The sequence below is a fragment of the Aegilops tauschii genome, chromosome 4 (genome assembly GCF_002575655.3).
Source record: "Aegilops tauschii subsp. strangulata cultivar AL8/78 chromosome 4, Aet v6.0, whole genome shotgun sequence".
NCBI lineage: Eukaryota > Viridiplantae > Streptophyta > Magnoliopsida > Poales > Poaceae > Aegilops > Aegilops tauschii.
Window position 1 is genome coordinate 99,858,401 of NC_053038.3, and position 21,599 is coordinate 99,879,999.

The following is a 21,599-nucleotide window of genomic DNA, read 5'->3' on the forward strand; positions in this document are numbered from 1 at the left end:
TTTTGATGTCATTGCTACGCTAGATCATTGCACATCCCGGTACACCGCCGGAGGCATTCATATAGAGTCATATCTTTGTTCTAGATATCGAGTTGTAATATTGAGTTGTAAGTAAATAAAAGTGTGATGATCATCATTATAAGAGCATTGCCCCAGTGAGGAAAGGATGATGGAGACTATGATTCCCCCACAAGTCGGGATGAGACTCCGGACGAAAAAAAAAGAAAGGCCAAAAAAAGAGAAGGCCCAAAAAAAGAAAAAAAGAAGAAGAGAAAGAAATAAAAAAAAAGTGAGAGAAAAGAGAGAAGGGGCAATGTTACTATCCTTTTACCACACTTGTGCTTCAAAGTAGCACCATGTTCTTCATATAGAGAGTCTCTTGAGTTATCACTTTCATATACTAGTGGGAATCTTCATTATAGAACTTGGCTTGTATATTCCAACGATGGGCTTCCTCAAATGCCCTAGGTCTTCATGAGCAAGCAAGTTGGATGCACACCCACTTAGTTTCAGTTTGAGCTTTCATACACTTATAGCTCTAGTGCATCCGTTGCATGGCAATCCCTACTCCTCACATTGACATCAATTGATGGGCATCTCCATAGCCCGTTGATTAGCCGCGTCGATGTGAGACTTTCTTCTTTTTTGTCTTCTCTACATAACCCCCATCATCATATTCTATTCCACCTATAGTGCTATGTCCATGGCTCACGCTCGTGTATTGCGTGAAAGTTGAAAAGGTTTGAGAACATCAAAAGTATGAAACAATTGCTTGGCTTGTCATCGGGGTTGTGCATGATGTGAATATTTTTGTGTGGTGAAGATGGAGCATAGCCAGACTATATGATTTTGTAGGGATAACTTTCTTTGGCCATGTTATTTTGAAAAGACATGATTGCTTTATTAGTAGGCTTGAACTATTATTGTTTTTATGTCAAATGATAGACTATTGCTTTGAATCACTCGTATCTTAATATTCATGCCATGATTAGATACATGATCAAGATTATGCTAGATAGCATTCCACATCAAAAATTATCTTTTTTATCATTTACCTACTCGAGGACGAGCAGGAATTAAGTTTGGGGATGCTGATACGTCTCCGTCGTATCTATAATTTTTTATTGTTCCATGCCAATATTATGCAACTTTCATATACTTTTGGCAACTTTTTATACTATTTTTGGGACTAACATATTGATCCAGTGCCCAGTGCCAGTTCCTGTTTGTTGCATGTTTTATGTTTCGCAGAAACCCAATATCAAACGGAGTCCAAACGGGATAAAAACGGACGAAGAATTATTTTGGAATATTTATGATTTTTGGGAAGTAAAATCAACGCGAGATGGTGCCCGAGGGGGCCACGAGGCAGGGGGCGCGCCCTGGACCCTCGTGGGCACCCCGTAAGGCGGTTGACGCTCTTCTTTTTCCACAAGAAAGCTAATTTTATGAGAAAGATCTGGGCGAAAGATTGACCCCAATCGGAGTTACGGATCTCCGGATATAAAAGAAACGGTGCCAGGGCAGAATATGAGAACGCAGAAACAGAGAGAGACAGAGAGTCAGATCCAATCTCGGAGGGGCTCTCGCCCCTCCCACGCCATGGAGGCCAAGGACCCGAGGGGAAACCCTTCTCCCATCTAGGGAGGAGGTCAAGGAAGAAGAAGACGAAGGGCCCCCCTCTCCCCTTCTCTTCCGGTGGCGCCGGAACGCTGCCGTGGCCATCATCATCACCGCAATCTTCACCAACAACTTCACCGCCATCATCACCAACTCTTCCCCCCTCTATGCAGCGGTGTAACCTCTCTCTTACCCGCTGTAATCTCTACTTAAACATGGTGCTCAACGCTATATATTATTTCCCAATAATGTATGGCTATCCTATGATGTTTGAGTAGATCCGTTTTGTCCTATGGGCTATTTGATGATCGAGATTGGTTTGAGTTGCATGTTTTATTATTGGTGCTGTCCTATGGTGCTCTCCGTGTCGCGCAAGCGCGAGGGATCCCCGCTGTAGGGTTTGCAATATGTTCATGATTTGCTTATGGTGGGTGGTGTGAGTGACAGAAGCACAGACCCGAGTAAGTAGGTTGTTTGCGTATGGGATAAAGAGGACTTGATGCTTTAATGCTATGGTTGGGTTTTACCTTAATGATCTTTAGTAGTTGCGGATGCTTGCTAGAGTTCCAATCATAAGTGCATATGATCCAAGTAGAGAAATTATGTTAGCTTATGCCTCTCCCTCAAATAAAATTGCAATAGTGACTACCGGTCTAGTTATCGATTGCCTAGGGACAAATAACTTTCTCGTGACAAAAAGCTCTTTACTAAAACTAATTTAGTTGTGTCTTTATCTAAACAGCCCCTAGCTTTTATTTACGCGCTCTTTATATTCTTGCAAACCTATCCAAAAACACCTACAAAGTACTTCTAGTTTTATACTTGTTCTAGGTAAAGCGAACGTCAAGTGTGCGTAGAGTTGTATCGGTGGTCGATAGAACTTGAGGGAATATTTGTTCTACCTTTAGCTCCTCGTTGGATTCGACACTCTTACTTATCAAAGAGGCTACAATTGATCCCCTATACTTGTGGGTTATCAGTCATCATGGAAACTGGTCGTGGATAAATGCAGTCATAGTGATGAAAAGGAGATATTATGTATCTAGGTTAATCTAGTTGTTACAGAGCATGTCACAGCCAGATACCATTTAGAGACGGAAAGATACCATAATCATAATATGTTGTAGTCTGCTTGTCAAATACATAGGTACATCAGTTAGCAACGCATGGCTAAACGAATGAGCTTCACAAGTACAAATCCATTACAAACCAAAGCACTAACTGTAGAGTATGATTGTTCATAGACAATAAGGTGAGGCCATCCATGAATGGAAAAATGGAACACAACATTATAAGTAACAGGGCATATGAAAAGCGATGCTAAGATAGAAGAGGCCTTTCCATCCAACACGCGATGAAGACCAGTAATTAACATTTACTTTTTGGATTGGAGGACGATTCTTTGAACTGAAGATGAAAAAACAGAGGAGGAGCATTGACGATAGAAGTACCGATACAATTTTTGAAGCTTGTTTTTACGTGTAAGAACCAATTAGCATCAGTGAGCGGTTATAGCATGCAACTCATCAATCATATACATTGTTGTTTTCTTACCGAACAAACATCAAGTGGAAAAACTACAAACAATCTTCACTGTCCATCCCCGCGGCACATCATCATTCTTGGAACTGGAAATAAAGAAAGGTCTAAATTGGCAGTAATATGGTATGAAAAAGAATTAAATAGTACTCAAGTCCAGCAGATTATATAGCTTACACTAAGCAGAAAAATACACTCAAATGGGGTCATGCTTTCTACTCCACAATGCTTAGAACCGAGGGGAGTTAACAAATCAATAATGGTAAATAGGCTCAAAATTACAATTTGTTATTATCGTCGTTGGACGACCAAAATTAGCAACACAATCAGAGGGCCGTGTAGGCATCTACGTTTAATACCAAAAAAGGTAGGGGACGTGTAGGCATCTACTTTAATAACAGAAAAGGTAGACATTAAATATACAGAATCATGAGAATGTATGTTCTTACATTGAAAAGATGTTCATCGCCGTCATTGGAAGGAGGCACAAAGAGACACCTAATTTTCAGATGTATAACAGTATAAGCACATTTTACACTGACTATGATATAAGCAGAAATGGATCACACTATAGTCCGTTTACTACATGTTCTCAGTCCATCTACTATATAGTCCAGTTAATTACTGCATGCTCATTTCCTCTAAATGTGAATAAATATGTAACATTGAGAACATGATATATCTGTCTGGGATAACACATCTAAATCCTAGGTAGACATCCAGGTCTCCTATAAAATTAGGAATAATAAAAGCAGAAAATACCAAGATTACTATGATTTTGTTTAACTTGGGGCATCAAATGTTCATGCAAAAGATAAGATCATAATAGAAAGGATCAACATATTTCCAATAGAACTCACCTTCTAATTTTTTTGAGGATTCTTTCAGTACACAACATAAGCCTTCAAACATTTGAGCACATGATATATCTTGAAAACTGCAGCACCTTGTGCAAACCAACCTGCACAAAAGACACAATGCATTTTCTTTTCTTCAGAAACACCACTTTTGGCAATAGAAAACAAATTATAGTGGAACTAAATAAGAACACGTTGGCATTTTTTGGATTCTTGACATGGTAGCAAGGAAAAAGAACATGCTCGAGCAGGCAAATTAGAATTGGCACGATTCTAAGAAGCACAACACAAACTGATCAGCAGTATAATCTTATTGGCATCCCCGAGGTAGTACGCATGTATACCACTGCAAACTTATTGGCATTCTAAACTGCAGTTGACTCATACACCAAGTCACACATACAGAACTGCAAGTGTATTTTATTTTCATAGATAAACAAACTTAACTATCTCAGAAAGTACCAAAACATAAATGATCTCACTATCTTTATCTAGTCATACCAAATAAAAATCAATACCAAAACTAAATCAGAGTCAATAGATCTGGAGTATTCTCTCCGAAAAGGGCGTTCTACTGGACCATGAGACTTTCACAACAAAAACTATAGCAACTACTGTCAACCGATTAGTATTTTTATATACAGACCAAAGAACAACACTACAGAAATATGGAATCTATAAGTTGCCGATAGCTCGTGTTTACCTTGTTCATTGGTGGCACCATGGACTGGATTTTCCTTGTTCCTGTTGCCGGCGCGGTGGAGAAGAGCTCCCTCCATGTGCTCTTGGTCCAGTGCTCCAAATAGAAGACCCTGCAATACACATACAACTCAGCTGCGAGCGCCTAGCATAAGAGCATAGGCCAACCAATAAGGATGCCAACCAACAAGGGATGCCAACCAATAAGGATGCTTACTCCATTCTAGCACAGTTTAAGTATGAGCAAAAGAAAATACATAACTGAAACCCCATTATAGTACTGCTATCTTGTCTACATATAAGAAAGCAGTCAAAACAAAATGACCACATCCTGTACCTTGAAGCGAAGCAAAAGCCCTTCTATAAGATAACAACAATCACCAGACTGCAACTATCAGCAATACCCCTTGGCAACCTTAGACCAACACCCGAATTGCTTCCAAGATACAAACCATCGGAGTCATGAGAGATGATACATTATGTATGTGCCTGATATCTGAATGTTAGAATAGCAGGTAGACTTCCTTGTATCTATTTGGAGTGCCAAAACAGCAGGAATTTGTTAACTGGAAATCATATGAAGTTACATCATGACATTTATTTTAAGCACTCTTGCTTGCAGAAGTGGCAAAACATAATGGAATACCAATTTCAAACCCAATAAGGTTTAAAAAGTGTATGTCTAGTAACTAATAAAATAGATTACTAAAGAAAGGGATCGATTGTTAAAAGACTCGAAAGTAAAAAGAAGAAGAGCACATGGCCATTTGAGGAATGATAGTACGTCTAATGGGGGCCATTTTTTAGTCTTTTCTCTAGCCGACAGCCTAATTGTATGGCTGTTGAAACCATTTAAAAAAATAAAGGCTAAGGAAGAAGTTTCAGCCTCAAAAGAACATGACGTTGCTACCAGCTAATAGATGACCATGGGATCTTGTATCATAGTTGTATTGTGATCTGGTCCTAAATATAGCCAACCAAATACTCACGTCCCCACAAGAAAGCATAATTGTTTAACTAAAACAAAAAGCTACATGCAAGCACATAGCAAGAGAAAAGGTTCGACATAATGACCAGCATTTGTATCAATCGGTCATATATACAATCATTTTGCCGCTATAAACAACATTGTAATGGTGGAGTAATCACCCGAGAAAATTTAAATTACAAACAAAATATCTAAGACTAAGCTCTAATCGGCAGCACGCCTTGGCGCGAGGGTGCCGGTTCCAACGATGTGCCCAAGCAAATAATGGTGAAGTTCGTAGAAAGCCAGGCTTAGCGTGTGGATTCAATCAGGATAACAAAATAAAAGAAGAAACATTCACACGTAATCAGAGCAAGACATCATCGATGGATACCAAAACTATAGAACAATACGTCTTCATAGCCGCCAGATGATAGTACAACACATTTGAAGGATGAAATGTTCATATACAGGGTAAATTAAAGGATGCAACGTTCATACACGGTAGATATTGTTGTTGGAGGAGTGAGCACTAGTAATCTGGATACGTGGTGGACAGGTCCTGTCGTCTTCAACATCAGTGTCAGAGAGAACGATGACACTCATCATGTTCTCACTGAGCCCGAGTCTCAGATGACACTCATCATGATCTACTTCCAAGTTTTCCTGATAAAGGCCCGCAAAGTGGCATACCATGCATGTAATAAAGGATTGGAGTTTAGCAAATTGATGGCTCTTATAAGCTATTACTCAAGTGAGAAAGCAGGGTTAATGAAAAGTGGCTGATATGCTATTTATCAATAGGAAGAAACATAAATACAGTGACACCCGGCTTAATATTAGCAATCTTGTTTCAAGAACAACGGTATGCAAAATTTACTTGCAATAAACTATTATAATATTATCACGTTTCTACCTTTGCATAAAGATTAAGTACCACATTCACAATTAGGGAATTATCGTCATAGCAGTTACTTCAATAGGGTGCATAGAACTCTACAAAAATATATTTCAAGGAGGGACCGATGCTAGTGGTACCTAGTCACATCATGTTCTGCCTAATAGAAGGAAGCAGCAAATTGCAATTACGTTTCGACAACCTTCCTGAATGAAACAAATAATGCATTCAAACAGCCCGATAAAGCAAACAATCTACATAGTAATTATCAACTCCAACTACCTACATGGACTGATATTTAACCACAGTAATGTTCACTTAAAATTCATAACCTAATTGACAGACAATGAATCAAAGACCGACAACTAATGGTATTATCAGCAATGAAGACTAAGAAACACATATTAAAACCATATACAGAGCGGAGCCGGCGAGACTGCTGGTGCCACCCGACAACCTCAAGGCTATCTACTTGTTGGATATGGCTCTCGACAATAGTTTCCGATGACACCAGACTCGTGCTAGCCAGACCTACACACATGGGCTCCTCTAACCAATGTAATCTGAAGTATGACGACCAAACAGACAGACTAATATATTTTCCACTGCTATGATGGAACATTTAGATGATGGCTAATAACAGTGTGGCATTGTAGACATGTTTTAAAGTCAGATCAAATATGTTTTGTAGAGAAGAGTGCTCTAGCTAGAAATGAAGTGTCAAGCCACCTTCTGTTCAACATAAATAAAATAGAAACCCTAGTTTTGTGTATTCTACGTGATCACGGTACGAAGATAGATTCAGAGCAGCAACCGGTACATGATCTACCTTGCTTGCCGGGGATACGGTCGAACAGAGACCCCTGTGCGCTGGCCACTGGCATCTTGAGAAGAGCTCCTTCTGTGCGCCTGAGTTCAAGCATAACAGAAGAGACAAAGTAAATATACTTTTGGCGCATACTTCAACTATGCCTGGCATTAGCTTAAGATACACAAGAAACAGTATAACATTGAGAAGGAAGTTCTCTAGAAATGATTGCCTATGTCAAATTATGCCACATGTGACCTTTTGATTTACTACAACATTTAGCAATGCAAGATGTAGATTTTCCGGAAGATAATGGCTTGGGAGATACGTATTTAGGCATGGAACTTGCCTGACATGTTTACTAATAGAGTCAAGATCTATGCTTGGTGCCATCACTGTTATTTTTTTATGATTAATAGACCTTCTAGCAGATACATATTATCATGTCAAATTAACTTAATTCACAGAAGGCAAATAATTAACTCCGTCCCTTCACAAACCAGTCTAATCTTGTAATTCTCACAATCAAATCTGCAAGCATAATAGAGCAAAACTGAATCTCGCCTGGAACTAAAGCTCAGGGACGACATGTCCGTGCCGACGGCCACCTGTACTTGTAGCTGAAGTCAAGCTTCAGCAGCCGCCATTGACATGTTCGCAACGCGTTGCCACCGGCACTCACCCATTTGCTACACTACAGAACACACGAAGTGCCAAATAACTAACAAATTGCATCAACAGTCAGTCGGTCGGCAGGGAGATCATCACACTTTGGTATATTGCATTATGTAATGAGGGGGTAAGAGTTGAGAGATGCGTGAAACTTACACAATAAGAACATAACCTCCCCAACCACTCAGGCAATCACAATCAATAGAAGACAACAATGCTTGTGAGATTGTCTCAAATAGTTCTTCGGGTTCCTTTATCAAATAAATGATTAAAAAATTGTTATATTTACAGTACAAAACCTGACAGGGAAATTACTATAGCATTTTTCATGAGGAAATACATAAAAGAAATTAGCGAGTACACATCTCTCGAGCAAGGGAACATACCATGTCTGGTTTGTACATGGACCCACAAGCACCATATAATGATTCTGAAGCAGTATTAAAAACCACAAAAATCTTTTGCCAGTTCCCTGCATAAAGGAATCACTCTTGATCAGATTACCATCTATCTACAGATATAATAGCCACATGGGAAGCCAACATAGGGTTCACAAGAATCAATATTACATGAAGCACCGTGGATGGAAACGGTATATCAGCATACTGTCTACATTTAGAATACAACTTTGTACTACTTCAGTTCTGTGTTTTTGAAGAGCAAACATCACATTCTGTCAAAGTGCCAACGAACATAATAGCAAAAACAAAGCGGGAGGCAGATAAACCAATTACTCGAATGCATGAACTCCGACTCCAATTCGAGAGTACCGTAATTAATACCAATTAGAAAAGATTGGGTATATTGAGAAATTCGGCAATCACCACATCCCAAACAAAACTTCCTACTATAGAAAAAATAGCACGGCTCGATGTATACTGTAAAGGAGAGGGCAGAGAGGAAGCAGCGGTTGGCTTACCTAGGACGTAGTAGAAGAAGAAGACGGAGAGGCAGGTGAGACAGTAGCAATCCTCTCATCTACCCTCTTCCCCTCTCATTCACACAGCAGCACCTGAACATGACCGCATCCAGGCATCAGATCCAAAAAAATCACCTTCATCTCTCACCAGATCCACCTACTTATCCAACAACAACAACAATCTAAAGGGGCACACCAAAGCACCAAAGCATCTCCAGCGGTACTCCTAACTATCATATGACTACTCATCCAACAATATCAATCAAAACGGGCACACCAAAGCACCTCTAGGGTACTCCTAATTATCATATGACCTCAAGACTGAACCTCTCCTTGACAACAAAGGCATATTTCAGAAAAAGAAATGTTTCTAGATCTAATGCTCCCTTGGACAGCAAACTAATAAAACAAGATAGCTCCAAAGAGCCCCTTCCTTGGAACCTAGCTAGAGTAGTAAACGAATAAAAAACCACAACTCCTTTACAAAAACCTAGCCTTCCTGCATGCAAAAAGGAACAAAACCACCAGAGTTCCTACCAATGTCCAGCCAAGAATAAAAGGCATATGTCCACACCCCACTAAAAACAAGCACAAATTCTATTGGCCCTTACCAGAATCAAGACAAAAAAGAAAAGAGTACAAAAAGCACATGGCCGTACATTTATACATCCAACCCTAGAATAGAGGAGTGAAAATAAGGAGGAGGAGAAGGGTTGAACCACTGATCCGTGAAGGCCAGATAGAAGGAGGCACCGGCGACAATGGACGAATCTGCAAGAAAAGAAAGACAAAAATCAGAGGCTTGCAACAGGCAGTGGCAAGCGCCAGGGAAGTAGATGTCCTTGTCGGCAGCGACGGCAGCAGCCCTTCTCCCGTTGAGGCGGACGCGGGGGAGAGCGCTCATCCTCCTGCCCGACCCCGATGTGGAGGAGGAGGAGGAGCGACCGACGATGGGCCGGGGAGGAGACGATAGGCTGCGTGAGGTCAAGGATGGGGGCCGGGGCGAGCGCCGTCGTGCTCCTCGTCCTCCTTTCGCTGCTGCTCGTCGGCCTGCTGCTGCTCCACGCCGCCGCCGCCGCCGTCGTGCTCCTCGTCCTCCCTCCGCTGCTGCTCGTCGTCGTTGGGAGGGGGGCTCTGTTGCGGCGGATCTGGTCGCCGACGGCGCGGTTCGAGGCAGCGGCGGTGATGTGCGCGGGAGGAGAGGAGGCGCGTGGGAGGGGAGAGGACGCGCGCGGGAGGAGAGAGGAGGCGGCGGCTAGGGTTCAACACAGAGCGGCTGCCCTTTAAAAACCTGCACGGGAAATGACCAAAATACCCTCGGTGGGGCACTGAATTAACACGCGGTGGCACAAAAAAGAGGGAACTATTTATTGTAGCAGTGTCCGTTTTCGATCCGGCGGCCCAGATCGTCCGGAAGGGAGATCTGACGGTCAAAATTGCATCAAAAAATCGATCCGACGGCTGACAGTGGCTAAGCTCTCGAGTTCTCCCTAGATACTTATTCCCTGATACATTTACGGGGTGAAACAGAAGCCTCACGGGTGATTTTTCGTGCCGCTCTTGTCCCTCCATAATTCCTCATCATTTACGGGGCAACTAAACTGCTCGTGTGGGGGCATACATGTTTGTAGGAAGATTTAGTTTGATATACAATAATGTATTAGACAGGACACCTGACCGAATATTGTATTTCCTTGTAATATGGGGAATGCAAAGACAGGAGTACTACGTTTCAATTTGTCAACTGAAAAAGAAGATTAGTTTCCATATTACTGCAAGATCTCACGAATTTGGGACAGGTACGGCTGAAAAAAATAGCAAGCAAATTGAGGGTGGTAACGAGTAGGATAAGAAAAGGGAAGTACCAAGTTGGTTGAGATTGCTCGAAGTTACTCTATGTATGTTATTTTTTGTTTTGAGGAAATGGGTAGGACAAGGAAAGGAAGCACCAATTTGGTTCAGATTATTCACGGTACTCTATGCACCTTTGTTTTTTTTTTTTGCGTCATCGATTGAGATTATTGAAAAAAATCTACAGATACCATGGAGACATGCAGAGAAGAACTCTCTGCGGTATTTTCGAACAAAAAGAACTCTCTTCAGTAAATGAAGTAAGTACAGCGAAATACAAACATCGCAGCCCAACAAACATGGAAAAATAGCTGCCCCCAAAAACATGAAAACCAAAAGGTCCAAACGGCCCAACACATGTGTATCAATATAAAAAGAGCGAGTTGCGGAGATCCAATAAATCTCATCCGTTCAAGTTAGACTTGTCTAGAACTAAACATTTTCAGAACCATCTACTAACTAATATCATGCCTAATATCAGTGTCATCATTAACCAAATAATTATATCATATCTAATATTAACATGCAATTTATATCTTGCATAATATTGGTGAGCAATACAATTAATATCTTGTGTAATAATAAACGTGCATTGCACGAACACAATTACTAGTAAACCTAATGACATAGAAAGCGGCCCATGCAAAAAACGACGACGACGCGCTGGGATGCCCTAGGAAAAAGAATGTCATGCTTTAAATCAAACGATAAAAAATAGCAGTTCATTAACGAAATGATATTGGGCGAACGTCAGATTTCTAGCATGTTCCAACGAATGCTATGCCTGTCACCGGATCACCTGCACGGATCTTGGCACGAAGGACCTCGCTAGGTCATATTTGACAACTCATTCGCAACAAAGTGCCCACCGGATTGGTAGCTCGTAAAGCTTCCATCCAGGAAACCTGGATTCGAATCCCAGTTCCTCCTTTTAGGCCCCGTTCGGTATATAGGTCAGAAAAGCAAAAGAATATAAAAAAGTACATGAATGGAGTTGGTTGTATAGTGCAATCCCGCGTGTCCCAAAACAGACGAAAGGGGAAAAGGAGATGTGTTCGTTTCATTGGAAACCTTGTGTTGGTACTAAGTAATGCAACGATATATATTATTTTATTCATTGCATACCGGTTTAGCTTCTCTCACTGCCATGTGAAAGTATTTTTTTTATTCAGCTTGCATGGTGGCTGCCTCGGGCCCCGCCCAAAAAAGAAACCAGATTTACACAATCCTTAGGAATGACCACTATGAGCGAACCTTTCCATAGGGGTACTGTAGATGTTTCATTTGATCCTAACGCTGCCAAGGGAAATAAAACTATGGAATGGACATTCCTCTGGAAAAGTTTCAAAATCCTCTGAAGTGAACACAGCCTTATCATTTTCCATTTTACTTGGTGGAAAAGATATGCAATCTTATTGTTTTAGGTACATGACAATTTTTCAAAGAAAAAGTACATGGCATATTTATAATTTTTTGGAGTTGTCACATGGAATTGTTTAAACATTTTCTTATAAAGTTTTTCACATGTCAAGTTTGTCTTGTACACATGACAATTTTTAGAAACAAATTCTCATGATCCCATGACAAACCATATTGTTTTGTCTTCCAAACATGGCAATTCTAGGTCTTTTTTGTAATGTTACCATGGCCTTTGGGAATTTTTATCAATTATTTCATGGCAATTTTATTATTAAGAGCATGATAATTTTATTACTAAGAGCATGACAATTTTTCTTATTATGAGCATATAAATTTTATTAATTATACTCTTGGCAATTTTTCGCACCTTTTACAATTTGTTTTTCATCTTTGCACCATGGCATTTTGATTGGACTTATCTAGATAAAACATTTTTCTCTTGAAGTTCCCATTGGACCAATTATGATGTTTAACAAATTAGAGCATGCTAATTTTGGTTTTGGTACATAACATGTCACATTTTGTTTTTAAATATACCATGGTTAATTTCAAATTAGGATGGCAGTTTCATAAAGTATAGCATGCATCGGATTTTATTTTATTTTTCATGGTTTTTTTAGAACAAATGAGAGTACATCATGGCAATTTATGCACCAGATTTATTTACTTTTTCGTGAAGTTTTAAAAAATGACCTAATTAGGCTTAGCTCTTTTCCCATGGACACGTCATGTGCCATCTGAGGGTCACGTGGACAACCGCTGCAACGAACGTCGAAAAGGGAACACAATGGTTTGTTCGATCGCTCTTCCTGAGATGAACGAATCGTTCGCCCAGGTTCCTCCTAGGAGGTGTTTGGTTCGAACAATAGTGACGATAAAGGGACTCATATGAGGTTACAGTGGATAATGGGCGTAACTGATTCAGTTGCTATTTTGTTTGGTTCCGATCAGTAAATGTATCGATTTACTTCATAGCGTTTGTTTGTGCAATAAAACTTGAATACAACTGAAAAGTGGAGGGGAGATGGAGAACAACTAGAGAGCGGAAGAGAACGCTGGAGAAGAATAACATGTGGTCCGAAGAAGAAGCGGCACCGCGAGTAGAGAAGGGGATCGACGGGGGGCACCATTGTGGTGCTCCTAGCATGGCGCCACCGAGATCGGTTTTCCATCGCCACCCCCTGAGACGCTTGATTTGATGTAGAAGAATCGGGGCAGAGGTGATCGTTGGCAGAGGGATCGATCAATGGAACCGTGACGAAGCGGTAACGGGGTCTGTTTCCGATCTGGGATGGGCGGAATCGACCGAGACTTGAGGGTGTGATCTAGTTACCCCGTATTTGTTTTACGAGCTGACCAAACCAAACACGATTAACGGTATCATAATGCAGTGTAATCAGATAACGATACAAATTGATCGAATCAAACACCTCCCTAAAGTTGACGATCGCTAGCTAGCTATTCGGGTCCTTCATCAAAGTAGATGTCTCTTCCAGACAGCGAGTCTGGCCACTTTCTTTTCTTTGGTATACTTTTTCCGCGTTGTAACCATCTCTCGTTTTCGAAAACGAAATGGAGCCCGTGATATATCTGTGTTGACCACGGCTACATCTTCAAAGTTCAAACGCAAATAGCCGTGGCCAGGGAAGACGTGGGCCCAACAATTGGCCGCCTAGCGGGCCCCACCCAGGCATCGCCTCGCACCACGCCGCCGTCTCGCCGTCCACGCCCGAAAATCCTCACCCGTCTCCCACTCCTGTCCCTCCCTAATTCCTCACCATTTCTCAGGCACACCCACGTCTACGTTCCCACTGCCATGTGGGCCGATCCACCTCCCCCCAGCCAATCATTTTCCAGTTCTATATACTACTGCTATAAAACAAACCCGCTCTGGAATTATTCGTCCCCACTACGAGAAATCTTCTTTTCTGTTGAAAAGACACAACGAGAAATCTTCTCCCCCCCCCCCCCCCCCCCTGCTCCACCTCGCACCAGGCAGCGCCACCAGCTGTGCGCGATCCCAACTGATCGCGCCATGGTAACGGCGGTGGCAGCCGTGCTGGAGCCTCCGTCACGGTCGCCGCTGCGGCGGCGGCACCGGCTGGCGAACGGGGCGGGTGCTACCACCGGCGACTTCGAGCTCCGGCACTGGCGCCCGGCCAAGAAGAGTAGCTCCTCCGGGATGAAGGGGCGGTGGGTGCCGCCGGAGATCGAGATCCCCAGCGGCGAGGAGGGGGGATACACCAGCCTCCGCGACATCATGTCGTCGCCCGAGTACGCCGCGGCCAAGCAGGCTCACTCCCCCGCGGACGGGGCCGGAGGCGGCGGGGACGTGCACATGATACGCCACCCGCTCGTGAAGCACGCGGCGTACGCGTACCTGCAGCTCACGCCATCCGCGCGGGAGGACCCCGGCAGGATGCGCCGCCGGAGGCGCGGCCCGCTCTGCCGCCTTGTCCTCGGCTGTCTCGGCTTTGTCGGGGCGTTCTTCACGCGGTGACCTGTCCGGCGTGAGCCTTACGGTTCTTGGTCAACTTTTTTTTGCCTTCCTTGCTTGTCTTTTCCAGTCCTTTTCTTGCTCTTTTCCCCGTGTCCGTGTATTTAGAACAGAAGAAGCAATTGACTTGTTCGAGTTTTGATCATGGTTGCAATTCATGTAAATATTTTGGTAGGATTAAGAACAAAAAGATGGTAGCAACGCCAACACATGGCTAGCTATTTTTTAGTCTACTATCTTGTTCGTCTTTTTCGGTTGTCATGAACTCGAAGATTTATGATGGCGAACCGAAGAACAGATTGTGCAGGAGAATACGAGATTCAACAATAGAAAGGAAAAGCAAATTCTATCATGCTCATCATACAGTGACACAAGTGTCAACTTCACATTGGATTTAATTTGCTATGTACTCTCCATTATATGTGCCTTCTTTCACTGTTTAATCCAATCTATGTACATGATCATCCCTTTCCCCTAGTACTTGCCTGGAGAACTACTTCTCCCGGCGCGTTAGTACTTGCCACTGTACTGTCGCCGGGCCGGCTTGGCGCCGGCCATGGAAGCGCGGATAACCTGGGCCACGGCGGCGGCGTCGAGATCGGCGGGGCCGCCGAAGATGGACTCCTGTGGAGGTGGCGACGGCGGCCGGCGTTTGGTGGCGAAGGGGCTCCACCCGGACGACTTCCTGTTCCTCTGGCGCACATGCAAAAGGTTGAAGAGATCAGAGATCAGAGAACTGATCATTGTCAAATAACATCGTCCCTAGTACTGCTAATGTTGCATCTTCAAGATTCGTGCACGCACATGCCCGATTGGTTGGTGGGGCACGAGTCTATCCTCAAGCTTGATGCTCTCGCGGAACGTGCGCGCGAGTCACGACGACGGCTTCCTATGTTGGCCGTCGCTGTCTGTCCTCTGGGCCCAGGTTTGGACAAAAGCAGTGAGAGCTGACAACGATCAGGGAGGTGATGTGCTTGGGCTAGATATGTCATCATCACGAGTTAAAAGATCGAGCACAAGAGGATGAGTAGCCTGCAGCCAGCGAAGCTGCGCACCCAATTTGGGTCTCGTTTATATCTTATTACTAATAAGAATACATAACAGAGGTGCTGCATCTAGTCTGATATACACCGCCAATTTTCATATTATTATGAAGTGCAGGTAGTGGGTTTCATACTCTTCTGGGTCACGGTTTTTCTCGATACAGTGAAGGAAGAGGAGGCGCCCTGGCCTGATAGTGCTCTGGCCTTGGTAGTTGGCACTGCCCATGGATGGAAATTTTTGCCAAAGTGGGTGCAATGAGAGAGGGGAAACTGTGAGGGGCTGGTCAAGCAGAAACGGGAATGTTAATTAATTGCCTAGCAATTTTGTTTGACGGTAGTTGGAATCACAACAGATCTGGAGTGGTGGAGGCTTTGTTGGTACATGATTTCTGACTGTACCAATAGATGAGGAACAGAGCAACTGATGAGGAATGAAAAATAGTTCAAACCAAGTACAAATGTACAATGGGCTATCCTACCTGCGTTATGCCACCATGCAAGAGATTAGATATGACTGTTTAGTTGACGTTTGTGTTGACGGAGTAGTCACTTGTGTAGTTACCTCTGAAACTGATGCTGCGGGTTCGTCAGAAACGACGTATCGCAGGACATCCATGAAGAAGGCCGTCCCTTTGTCAGCGAAGTTCTGAATGTAGAAGGTGAGCAGCTGCCCCGATCTGGCTCTCAGATGCAGCAGCCTCTGCTCGATGTTCGGCTCGTACTGCATCACCATGGGCCGGAGGAAGGTGTCGTACACAATGTCGCTGCCCTGAAGAAGGTCCATACAAGAAGAAGATGATGCAATTGTTGCTGTGTCTTGTTTTTCGGTTTTCTTGGGGGAAATGTTAAGGAATGGATGTGCTTCCTCACCTTTGTCTTGGGGTACCACAGGTACACAAAGAAAGCCAGCTTGATTTCTCCATACATTGGCATCCTGGCATCGACAAATTATAGCATGCGTGCACAGATGAGAAGGGAGCTTCAAAACAAAAAGGGGAAAAGATCTTGCAAATGGAATTGATTTAGCTCGCCATGAGATGAAGCTCTCGACGGCTATCACCATGGCCACTATGATCCTGAAAAGTGTCCACCAACTTAACTATTAGGAGGGCAACACATACTTAGATTCAGCATAAGAAGAGATGACAAGCTTAAGCACAAAAGTGCTGGCCAGTAAAGATGAAAATGGTTATTAAGATAATTTTCCATCAAAAACTATTTTCAAATCCGACAGTTTTGGTGATATGTTAAGACATTTTGACATCTGAACATCATCTGTTCTGAACCCAAGCCCGGGTTGTTAGGATATGCTATATGATATATTGTTGCTAATATACAATGGTATCAGTATAATCCTAATTCTTATAGTCGGATTGTCCAACCTTGTAAATATGGTTAAACGATTTGGTAAAAACTAAGCTATTAACTTGCAATATGTGGATGTTATCTTTGGTTATCGGATAGCACATATGCTTGTGAGTATTTTATTATTGACTATTGTATGTGTGTTTTGTGTGCATAAATATTAATGGACAGCTAATTGTTTATCTAACAGATAAATATTAGTAATCTGCTAGAGTGAGTGTTATAATTTTAGTTTAAATATGTTACTCCTACATCATTTATGTTTATTAGGCCTGCGTGTATCCCTAGATTGATAAGTTAACCATTATAATACAAGATATATCCTAAAATTTATACCACTAGAAAAATATACCATTTGAAGTTTCTCATGATGTATTTACTGGGATATATAAATTGTACTACATTGCTCAAATTGTTAATCCAGGGATATGTGCGGGCCTAATAAACCAGGAAGGAGGTAATATAATTTTAGTTTATAATATGTTAATTTACATATACATTTGTATTTTGTGTACCTGTTCAAACTATGTGTCATGTATTTTTTTGGCAATATCTTTGTTTAGACGTACGTGTCTTGAATTGTTAACCGCTATTATTGTATAACATTTTGGTCTTTAATAATATGGTTTTTATTAATATTATATTCATCGCATCAGCATGTGGTATATGTTTGTTTCCAACCAAAGTCTCATCCAAGATCGTATCATGTCTGAATCCGACATAATACGATAGAGTTCAATATTCGGATCACATCCGACCACTATTTGTCCCGCTTCCAAATTCGAAAAGAATGTAAAATAGGATACAATTTAAGCTTATCCGATTGTAGTCACATTGGGTCCACCCATGCTAGCCAGTTTGTAGTGTATAACAATGCATTTAATAAAATAGCCCAACAAGTTTGGAAATATATTTTAGAGCATTACAGTTTACGGCACTAAGTACATCTCTAGCAGATTTCTTGGAAACACCATCATTTCTTAAAAACAGCCATTATACGGAAAATACTTACTCTCACAGATTAATTATTATGTTTCTTATCCTTTAAATTTTAAACCATATTCCTTACATTTAAGGAACATGAGGCACATTCCTTAAAAATTCATAGGATACTGACGAGTGGATTTCACTTATAGGCCCTGCTTGTCAGCGTGTGTGCACAAAATATAAGGATTACAATTTTTTTGGTATATTAGGAATGGACTATAAGGAATCTGTTCTAGCATCATTTCTTAAATATTCCATTTTTTATAGACTCTCCTTTCATGGTGCAAGCACAAACAATTTGTTGGGAAGGTCAAGCTAAAGGATATCTCCCAAATTTTGGGCTGAATGCATCACTCTGATGGAGAGGCCGGGGATGATCCTCCTTTTTTAATATAAAAAAGGCTCTTTATCTTCACTTTCACTGTTTTGTTGATGAGTTGGGGGTGCCATGGCCTGGTTTTGCCCCAACGTAGGAATGATTTTCCAAGCTTCTAACATAGTTTGGTCAACAGTTACTACTCTCTCCGTTTCGTAATTCTTGTCGTGGTTTTTGTTCAGCCCATTAGGCCATTTCACATTTTTCCGAATGTAGATTGATAGTGTCGAATGTTAAGTATGGGAAAGACTAAAGGCACAATCACACAGGTAGTAACATACAAACAAATCACATAATGTTAATTAGAAGAAGAGCACTACATGCAGAAACAACTTGGAACAGTGAGGCAACATATTACTCCCTCCGTTCCTAAATACTTGTCTTTCTAGGCATTTCAACAAATGACTACATACGGAGTAAAATGAGTGAATCTACACTCTAAAATATGTCTACATACATCCGTATGTGATATTTATTTGAAATGCCTAGAAAGACAAGTATTTAGGAACGGAGGGAGTATTATATATTTCTAGCTATTACTAACTCCACGTCCACATGATTTTAGGCACTTCTATCTTGCAACCGAACCATCAGAATTTTACCTGCACCCTAAGTAATCATTAGTTATTTCACTACAAGTTAGTAGTCCATTAGATGTGCCCCTTTATTGACTTTCCCAACTAGGCATGAATTTATAATTCCCGCAAAAAAGGCATGAATTTATTAAATTCCCGGAAAATAAAAAAGTGGATTATAATAATTGAGGATTGTCTAATCAACCTTTCGCTATTTTACTTTTTTTTTAAAGGTGGGTTACCTCCGGGCTCTGCATCGCTATTTTAATGGTTTGGGTATCCACATTTCTGGCTATTTTTGCATGGCAAATTATAACATAATTTCAGGACTGTACAATTCAACAACTCTAAAACCTAGAATTCCAGCGGAATACACACACCACCTGCTTGGAACAGCGCATTGATATATGATCAGGTAGTACTATTACGCCTGTAGTCTCTAGAGAAACAGGGCTCAAATGTGGAGCAATATACTAGTGCGCACCTTTAACTGCACCTTTAGGAGTCTGTATCATCAGACTCCTAACATCCACCTAAAACTGCACCTTATCTAACACAAAATTAAAGTGATGCAGAAAAGAAAAGTTGGCATTATATCGCCGCACATGAACCTTTGCCGAGATACACATAAAAAAACAAGGCCATCAATAAAAAGGCTGAAAGAACGAGAACTAAAGTTACCATCATGCATTGCATGGTATCACATAAGTGGAAAGAAGAAGGAGAAAAGCAACGCAACCCATACAAGTTTTGCATCTCACGCTTCCTCGTCTGTTTTTTTTTCTTTCGAAGGAAAAAAATCAGTTCGACTCGACGAGCAGAGAGTAGAAGCACAAGCAGGTGAACAACAGAACAAGGCAACCAATCCATTTCTGAATTCTAATGGCGTTGGGTCGGTGGTAAGTTGGTTGACCAAACGTAGGAGAACGTACGTACCAGTATTGGCACCAGAAGCGGAGCATGTGCGCGTCGTTGGGCCGCGCCTCCACCGTCTTGAAGCACTCGAACGCCGGCATCGCGTACCCGAACAGCAGCCTGCAGCGTCAATGGCGTCCCCGGTTCGCCACGAGCCACGCGCACGACATCGAATCATTCATTCACATGCATTCCCCCATTGATCGAACGGTCCAACGGGTACGGCGAGAGCGATGGAACGGAGTAGCAGAGGACTTACAGGAGGACCCTGGAGAAGAACTCCCCCAGCATCTCGCCGGACTGGAGCGGGCAGGGTTTGCGGCGGCGGCGAGCGTCGGCCTCCGCCCTGAGCGCAGTAGCCGGCCGGAATCGGTGAGGTTCTCCAGATGGTGGGGATTTGCGTGGGGGATCGAGCGGCTGTTGCTTGCTGAAGAAGGGACGGGAGACTGAACTTGGAAGCAGAAGCCAGGAAGAAGAGACGCGACTGCGACCGCCTGCGACTGCGACTCTACTACGGGGCGAGGAGTTTTGCCGAGGCCGGGGCTCACGAATCCGCTGCAGGTGGGCCCGTGACGTGGCTTTTTAGTTTCACCGGTATATCCACCCGGACGCGTGTTCGCTCTGCACCGACGCTTCTGTGCACTTGTGTCAGTGGTGTTGTGGGGCCCTAGGAGTCTAGGAGATCGAGGTCGCGGTATCTTTTCTTGGTCATCGATGATGCTATCCGTTTCCCGTTTCGTTTACCTGTTCAACGGTTCAGCCTCCTCGTATAAATCCGTGCACGCGGGACGTCCGTGATCGTCCATTCACAAGTCATCCATGCCTCGCTGTTTTTTTTTTCTTTTTCTTTTTGACAGAGTACGTGCATTCCTCACTTTCATACTTTCGTCATTTCTATGTATTACTTTTTTCCATACACCTTCAGATCATCCATACGTACAGAGAGGAACTTCAAGTGATGTGAATTGCTAGATGTGGTCAGAAGGCTTTGGGAGTGAATAGCATAAAACTACCACTTTTCGCGTTATGGTTTCAAAAAACTACCGAAAATTTGTTTATGACTGATACCTACCACTTTTGGACGTCGACTGTCTCAGAAAACCCAAATCGCCGAGTGCTTTGCAATTGATCGCGATTATGACAGTTGGGGCCCGCTCCTAAACAAACCGCTTGATTAGGAGCGGGCCCCAACTGTCATAATCCCGATCAATTGCAAATCACTCGGCGATTTGGGTTTTTTGAGACAGCCGATACTAAAAGTGGTAGGTATCAGTCACAAACAAATTTTCAGTAGTTTTTTGGAACCATAACGCGAAAAGTGGTAGTTTTATGCTATTCACTCAGGCTTTGGACATGAAGGTGGTGACCGCTAGGATATCTTGAAACCCCCATCAACTCTTAAACCGTCTTTACCTGCAACTTATATAGACGTTTTACACTAGATGTCCAACTGGATTCTATGCTCAATATCGAACCTAAATCAAGTGGCTTCAAATCCCTTAAGTGTGTGACCGTGTGCAATTCATCCCCTCACGGGTGACAAAAAGGAACAGCCCATGCGTTGTCCCGCAGGTGACTCGGGCGTTAGAATC

General features: G+C 42.5%; 3 protein-coding genes across 13 annotated transcripts; 1 reads left to right on the forward strand and 2 right to left on the reverse strand.

Annotated features, from left to right (window-relative positions):
- Positions 1-2,941: 2,941 nt before the first annotated feature.
- LOC109737372 (probable proteasome subunit beta type-3) lies at positions 2,942-10,253 on the reverse strand. 11 transcript variants are annotated; one of them, XR_012181461.1, is made up of 12 exons: positions 9,699-10,248; positions 8,980-9,072; positions 8,447-8,532; positions 8,217-8,311; positions 7,953-8,077; positions 7,410-7,489; positions 6,184-6,348; positions 5,053-5,204; positions 4,720-4,828; positions 4,020-4,120; positions 3,609-3,657; positions 2,942-3,248 (listed from the first exon to the last, which is right to left on the reverse strand). XR_012181461.1 is itself a non-coding variant. In XM_073496358.1 (10 exons), exons 3-6 carry the CDS (start codon positions 8,462-8,464, stop codon positions 5,176-5,178), a joined length of 264 nt encoding a protein of 87 aa, XP_073352459.1. In that variant the 5' UTR covers positions 8,465-8,532; positions 8,980-9,072; positions 9,699-10,253; the 3' UTR covers positions 2,942-3,248; positions 3,609-3,657; positions 4,020-4,120; positions 4,720-4,828; positions 5,053-5,175. The 11 variants fall into 11 exon arrangements, 2 of the variants coding, with proteins under 2 accessions (XP_073352459.1, XP_073352460.1); XR_012181458.1 differs by having other exon boundaries at positions 7,953-8,082; XR_012181459.1 differs by having other exon boundaries at positions 5,053-5,246; positions 7,953-8,082.
- Positions 10,254-14,284: 4,031 nt separating this feature from the next.
- LOC109737371 (uncharacterized) lies at positions 14,285-15,864 on the forward strand. The gene has a single exon (XM_020296515.3). It carries the CDS (start codon positions 14,285-14,287, stop codon positions 14,747-14,749), a length of 465 nt encoding a protein of 154 aa, XP_020152104.1. The 3' UTR covers positions 14,750-15,864.
- On the reverse strand, positions 15,066-20,520 carry LOC109737369 (putative HVA22-like protein g). The gene is made up of 6 exons (XM_020296513.4): positions 20,267-20,520; positions 20,029-20,127; positions 16,821-16,865; positions 16,660-16,723; positions 16,352-16,558; positions 15,066-15,439 (listed from the first exon to the last, which is right to left on the reverse strand). The coding sequence occupies exons 1-6, from the start codon at positions 20,296-20,298 to the stop codon at positions 15,257-15,259; spliced, it is 630 nt and encodes a 209-aa protein (XP_020152102.1). The 5' UTR covers positions 20,299-20,520; the 3' UTR covers positions 15,066-15,256.
- Between the last annotated feature and the right edge of the window lie 1,079 nt (positions 20,521-21,599).

Excerpts from the sequence above, each read along its gene's own strand:
- LOC109737372 (XM_073496358.1), bottom strand. Across the intron at positions 7,490-8,216 it reads GGAGGTTATGTTCTTATTGT|GCGCACAGAAGGAGCTCTTC; the intron begins GTAAGTTTCACG and ends GCTTGAACTCAG. Across the intron at positions 5,247-7,409 it reads CCGTATCCCCGGCAAGCAAG|ATACAAGGAAGTCTACCTGC; the intron begins GTAGATCATGTA and ends CACTCCAAATAG.
- LOC109737371 (XM_020296515.3), top strand. The coding sequence starts at position 14,285 with ATGGTAACGGCGGTGGCAGCCGTGCTGGAGCCTCCGTCACGGTCGCCG.
- LOC109737369 (XM_020296513.4), bottom strand. The coding sequence starts at position 20,298 with ATGCTGGGGGAGTTCTTCTCCAGGGTCCTCCT. Across the intron at positions 20,128-20,266 it reads TTCTTCTCCAGGGTCCTCCT|GCTGCTGTTCGGGTACGCGA; the intron begins GTAAGTCCTCTG and ends TTGACGCTGCAG. Across the intron at positions 16,866-20,028 it reads CGCTTCTGGTGCCAATACTG|GATCATAGTGGCCATGGTGA; the intron begins GTACGTACGTTC and ends GACACTTTTCAG.